The following is a 6,442-nucleotide window of genomic DNA, read 5'->3' on the forward strand; positions in this document are numbered from 1 at the left end:
ATTGTATATAGTATTTTAATGAAATGAATAAATTTTTTAATTGAATTGAATTAATTGTTGTTGAATGTAAAGTATAAATGTATTAAACTCTGATACCGTATTAGTTTGTACACAAACAAATCATGTCATACTCCAGCAGAACATAATCATTAAAAGGACTACTTAAGAAGTATTTGTATTTCATGAATTATATTATTGCGTTTGGCCGCAGCCCTCAGATAGATTTTCATTTAGGAGAAAAGGTTTAGGCAGCCTTGATATGTATATAAAGTGAAACAGCTGGACTAGTGCATCTTAAATTTAACATCAATTGATTATTTTAATACAACAGGTCTTTCTGCATTATTTTGGAGGGAAGTCACCTCCTAACAAATGTCATTACAGATTATCAAAGTAATTTTTTGRTAAGCTACTTGTACTTTTACTCAAGTCTCACGTTGTGATACTTTATACAACACTGGTTTTTGCTCAGCCTTCCCAGAAAAGTATCTACCGTATCTATCTGTAAAGAGCGTACCAACGACATTGAACCCTATGGATTAGGAATGGGATGTCACGTATGTGAGTCAAGCCAGGTGAGCGAATACTTTTGGCAATATAGTGTACCTCTGCAAATCTTATATTAAAAGAAGAAACTGTAATCCTGCACCTTTCATGAGTCCAACACTTTATTCACACTAACAATGTTCTCACATTCAGCAGAAATCTTTGCAATTTTTTTGTGTGCATCAGAAATGTCACTATTTATTTATATAGCCATATAAAAGCTGCAGATTTGAAACAGTCTTGAATGCGTTTAGCTGAATTTCAGGACTCTTCCTTCTCATCTCCGTGTGTGATGATGTAGCAGAGCTGCTTGTAGTCGATGTTGCCCAGTGGGTCGATCGGTGCAAGAGTGAAAGCCTGATCCACCTACAAGATCATGACGTGAAAATGTGACTGCTGAAGTTTCTTTCTGTGTAAAAATGAAAACAAACCAACCTCTTCTGCTGTGAATTTGTCAGCTTGGTTCATCAGTAATCGCTTAAACCTGGAATAAAGGAAGACAAATATAACGCAAAAAGACAACAGATGGTGTTAATGTGAAAAACAAACTCTAATACTTACTCATCCTTATTCACAAAACCTGTCCCTTTGGGGTCAAAAGGTTTGAAAGCAGCAAGTATGGTGTCTTCAGGATCGGTACCTGGAGGACAAGAAAAAAAAATCCTTCAGAACCCTCTGAGAGTTATTCTAGTTCCATCAAATGGAAGATCTCTCACCGTTGAGTTTTTCACCAAAAAGTGTCAGAAACACAGTGAAGTTGATGGGACCTTTCCCTTCATTCAGCATCGCTTCCAGCTCCTCGTCCTGGACATTGAGTTTCCCTGAAGGGAAAACATTTACGTGACCAAAAAAAAAAAAAAAAAAAAAAAAAAAATCTGTTTTTACCTTATTAACCCTCAAATTAACCCTGAAGCCTCAGTTTTAAAACTGAGGCCTTGTTGGTCATTTTGACCCATATATTTAACACATATAAACAATTCCATCCAGAACATTAACTCAGTTTTTCATACAGTTTTTTTCCTGTCTAAACTTTAATGAACTATGTTTTATGTTTAGGGGTTATTTTGTATTTAACAAGATCTGTGATTTTGTATTTACTCTGTTTTTTTCTGTTTTAGTATTTATGACTGCTCTGTCCTCCAGTACAGTTCTGTTGGGCCACCTCTTTCTCTGTACAGGTGTTGCTATTTTGGGTTAATTATTAGGGCTTAATATTCTCTGGATTTATGTATGTTCAGTATTGTACACTATGTGTCAACTGTGCTAATTGCTAAATAYCCACCATAATCCATTTGAGGCATGTAAAGCTGAGCAGCAATAATCATTTCAGTTTAAAAAAAAGTCTATTATTCAGCCTTAGTCAGGGCTCAAAGATTTTCTGATTTGTTAGACTCAAATGTTTATTTCTTCCTGTTTGGAATTTGAACGTTCTGGTTTTTGTGTTGTTTCCCCCCCTCTGTTTGGAAGGTGTCACTTAGTTTAACTGCATAAATTCTGATGAACATGCAACTTTTAGTTTAACAAAAACAAATAAGTTCAAAAACATTGGCTGTCATGCAATCAGATATGAAGACGAGTTGGTGGTCCATACTTTTGTTTTCATTGTCTTACAGGTGATTGAAGCAAAGAAAAACTACATGTTTTTTTTTTTATTAGACTTAACATGTTAACCTTTTTGTGTGATGATCAACTCTATGCTTATGTAGCATGTAGTATTATGTTAAGCCTGCCACCTGCTGGATATGAGATGTATCACACATTTCACTGTCAACACAAGGTTGAAAAATTTGTAGTCAGTGAACAGTTCAGTTAAATATAGATTACGTTTGCTAAAAGGTGTGCGAAATAAAATGCATTTAAAGTCGAGAGATCTGATAAATCAATGCTACAAACAGAGAAACAACCGGTTATTTAACTGTCCAATTAAATTCGGACACTATAAATTGAGAACCAATCAGATGCTCGTCCTGCTTTGATTGACAGCTTTTTGGTCCAATCAAATCTGTCTTCAACCGCCCGTTAGGGTGTAGACCCTCCAATTCTGTTCAAATTTGCATTGTGGATTGGACTGTCGATGTGAGCGGACGCTTTTTTTCTATCATCTGGCCGATTTTAACATTTGGAAAGAGAGAAAATGAGAGAGATTGTACATCTACAAGCTGGACAATGCGGCAACCAAATCGGAGCAAAGGTTAGAAAAACTTTACTGTAAAAATGAACTCTTAATACGGTGAAGGCGGCATAAGTTAGCCTAAAGCCAACGGTTGTCGGTGGTTTGCTAGGCGAAGCTAGTTGGATTTAGCAACGGTTATTTTATTATTATTTTTTACTAGAAAATAATACATATATGAGCTGGCTATCGTGGCCAGGACAATAAGATTAACCGGTCGAACACGCCGGCTATTTTATTAGCGTTGTAGCGGCATTAGCTTGTTTAGCAAAAATGCTAACTAACTGGCAGTTATTTACTTTGCGGTCAAACCATTAGATTTAACGTCGCGAATCAAAAACAGTGAGTCAGTTGGCTATTGTASACATCTCTTAGGAAAAAGAAAACAATGCTATAGCTGACTAATGCAGCAACAGTGAAGTCATAAAAGTTTATTTAGTGTTAATTAAGCGTTAGCGTGTAGCTAAAAGAGCAACTATCACCATTGGACCAACGGTTAAAACCAACGGCTGGTTTTAACTTTATTTTTTGAGTCATTGTGCTGTAACTGTATTTTTTCTGATCCTTTTTAGTTCTGGGAGGTGATCAGTGATGAACACGGTATCGATGCCACCGGGTCTTACCGTGGGGACAGCGACCTGCACCTGGAGCGGATCGACGTGTATTACAACGAGGCTTCAGGTTTAACTTGGTTTAGCCAAGCTTTTGTAACTACCTGATTAAGATGTCCTAATCTGCTATAACTTATAATGWTACGTTTCTAAAATACATCCAGCTAACTACTTGTAACCATTAAAATGCACAAAAAAGATTTTTAATGGTTAAGACAAAATTAAGCATATGTTTTTGTTATGTTCCACTATAGCTAAGCTCATCATTTAGACAGGTTAAGGATGGGGGAACTAATTAATTTAGTTTTATGTTTTCTTGCTGCCTATGTAAATACCCAGTTATTGAAACTAAAAAATGTAGAAGGGTTAGCTTCACAGTGAAACAAAAACATGTATTTTACAGACTCTTATGTAAACACAATTATATACATGTAGAACGACATGGATACTTTTGGGGGGGGGTCATTGTTTTCAAAGGCAGATTATTCAATCCTTTGTGTTTTTTCTGTTTCTATTCCAGGAGGCAAGTATGTTCCTCGTGCAATTCTGGTGGACTTGGAGCCTGGCACTATGGACTCTGTGAGGTCTGGTCCTTTTGGTCAGCTGTTCAGACCTGACAGCTTTATCTTTGGTGAGCATTTTAGTTTATAAAGTAGTAGTTTTACACATGTAAGTACATGTACACTACAAGATCTGAACTTTTCTGTGTCACAGGCCAGAGTGGAGCCGGTAATAACTGGGCTAGAGGCCACTACACTGAGGGAGCTGAGCTGGTGGACTCTGTTCTGGATGTGGTGAGAAAAGAGGCCGAGAGCTGCGACTGCCTCCAGGGCTTCCAGCTCACGCAYTCTCTGGGAGGAGGCACAGGTTCTGGCATGGGTACGCTCCTCATCAGCAAGATCCGAGAGGAGTACCCGGATCGCATCATGAGCACTTTCAGTGTTGTGCCCTCACCTAAGGTTCATATAATTCATTCAGACATGTTCAGATGAAATGTTTGTCCCTCTTCTGCTAACCCGTTCCATTTTCTTCCTTTGGTTCCTGTTCCAGGTGTCGGACACGGTGGTGGAGCCCTACAATGCCACGCTCTCTGTTCACCAGCTGGTGGAGAACACAGATGARACCTTCTGCATCGATAACGAAGCCCTGTATGACATCTGCTTCCGTACTCTGAAACTCACCACACCCACCTACGGTGACCTCAACCACCTGGTCTCAGCCACCATGAGCGGGGTGACCACCTGCCTGCGCTTCCCTGGCCAGCTGAACGCAGATCTGAGGAAACTGGCTGTCAACATGGTGCCCTTCCCCAGGCTGCACTTCTTCATGCCAGGCTTCGCCCCCCTGACCAGCCGGGGCAGTCAGCAGTACCGGTACTGAAACACAAACCCAGTTATTCTAACCGTGAAACCACAGTTTGGTTTTTGTTCAAGCTAAAAATGACTTTGTTTTGTTTTCCTGCACCCTCAGGGCTCTGACAGTTCCTGAGCTCACCATGCAGATGTTTGACGCCAAGAACATGATGGCGGCGTGCGACCCACGCCACGGGCGCTACCTCACGGCCGCCGCCATCTTCAGAGGACGCATGTCCATGAAGGAGGTGGACGAGCAGATGCTGAACGTGCAGAACAAGAACAGCAGCTACTTCGTGGAGTGGATCCCCAACAACGTCAAGACGGCCGTCTGTGACATCGCTCCACGCGGTCTCAAGATGGCCGCCACGTTCATCGGCAACAGCACGGCCATTCAGGAGCTGTTCAGACGCATCTCGGAGCAGTTCACCGCCATGTTCCGTCGCAAAGCCTTCCTCCACTGGTGAGTAAAACACAGCAGATCTGGGTTCTGGTGCTGGTCCGTTCTGACAGCTCTGTTCCTGTGACAGGTACACTGGTGAAGGCATGGAAGAGATGGAGTTCACCGAGGCTGAGAGCAACATGAACGACCTGGTGTCAGAGTATCAGCAGTACCAGGACGCCACCGCCGAGGAAGAGGGGGAGTTTGATGAGGACCTGGGAGAGGAAGTAGCCTAAACATGGGTGGAGCCAGGATTGTGTGTGTGTGGGGGGGGGTGTTCTGTTCTTAGAAAAGTGGACTTTTTAAGATGAGGCTCGTTTAAGGTGATGGTGCATTTAAAAGTGTTCGGATATACACGTTCTGCTAAAATTTCTGTTTTGTGTAGTTTAGTATTAAAAGGGCAACAGGAGGGGAAAAGGAGAAAAGTATAAAGATTTAAGGTTTGATGATAAATAAAATACCTAGCTGAGCGTAGGTCTCCTTCAGGTCCTGCTTTTTGATGACACCATCTCTGTCCTGATCGATGCAGCCAAACGCCTGCAGGATGAAACAAAAACCTTTTATCTTTATTTAAAAAAAAAGCATTTGCTTGTCATTAATTTGTTTAAAATTTACAGTGTTGATATGTTGTTATTGAAAAAGAATCTGTTTATAAACAGACTGAGGCAAGTTCAGAGTACAGGTTAATGTATCGCCTCTTTACAGATGTTTAATGTCTCATTTTTGTTGGAGTATGGGGAAATAAGTTCTTATTAAAAATGTGTTGTTAATTTACTTTTTTTGCTTGAAATTTGAAAAGAAGCAAAATGTTAAAAGAAAGTTTATGCTGTTTGGTTTTGGTTGTTCAGCATCAAATGTATTGCAGACACATTGATTCTCAAATAAAAATTTTAAAATTTCCCTTTTTGTTGCATAAATCGAAAAATCCTAAATGCTTTTCCTAAGGTTTATAAATGAAAGTCCGTACCTCCTTGAACTCCTGTATCTGTGACTGCTCAAACATGGAGAACACATTGGAGCAGGACTTCTGAGCTCCTCTCTGTCCCTTTTTGGAGGCCTTTTTACTCGCCTGATAAGTTTCAACAGAAACTGTCACAAAAACTTATCAAGAAGTCAACATAAGATCAGTAAATAATGTACTTGTACTCAAGAACATACTCTTAAAAGCATCCAAAATAAAACCTTTAACATGACATGTAGAAACTTACCATGTCTGACCGGCTGTAGGTGGACTCTCAGCTGAGGTGTGATGCTGGGGTGGGTTTTATGGAGGCTCAGTCTTATCACACACTCTTTAATAATAGGTTCTGGTGGGCAGCAG

At 40.1% G+C, this 6,442-nt stretch overlaps 2 protein-coding genes across 2 annotated transcripts; one reads left to right on the plus strand and one right to left on the minus strand.

Annotated features, from left to right (window-relative positions):
- Positions 1-647: 647 nt before the first annotated feature.
- Positions 648-6,390, minus strand: myl7 (myosin, light chain 7, regulatory; the record flags this gene model as incomplete). Its single annotated transcript, XM_014011770.1, is given in 7 exon segments — positions 648-912; positions 982-1,030; positions 1,108-1,186; positions 1,263-1,367; positions 5,583-5,658; positions 6,089-6,190; positions 6,330-6,390. Coding segments are annotated over 7 exon segments (519 nt in total). The 3' UTR covers positions 648-807.
- On the plus strand, positions 2,666-5,590 carry LOC106519907 (tubulin beta-4B chain). The gene is made up of 7 exons (XM_014011766.1): positions 2,666-2,737; positions 3,289-3,397; positions 3,848-3,958; positions 4,042-4,286; positions 4,378-4,700; positions 4,798-5,142; positions 5,210-5,590. The coding sequence occupies exons 1-7, from the start codon at positions 2,681-2,683 to the stop codon at positions 5,355-5,357; spliced, it is 1,338 nt and encodes a 445-aa protein (XP_013867220.1). The 5' UTR covers positions 2,666-2,680; the 3' UTR covers positions 5,358-5,590.
- Positions 6,391-6,442: the final 52 nt, after the last annotated feature.

Source organism: Austrofundulus limnaeus, unplaced genomic scaffold (genome assembly GCF_001266775.1).
Source record: "Austrofundulus limnaeus strain Quisiro unplaced genomic scaffold, Austrofundulus_limnaeus-1.0 Scaffold84, whole genome shotgun sequence".
Classification (NCBI taxonomy): Eukaryota; Metazoa; Chordata; class Actinopteri; order Cyprinodontiformes; family Rivulidae; genus Austrofundulus; species Austrofundulus limnaeus.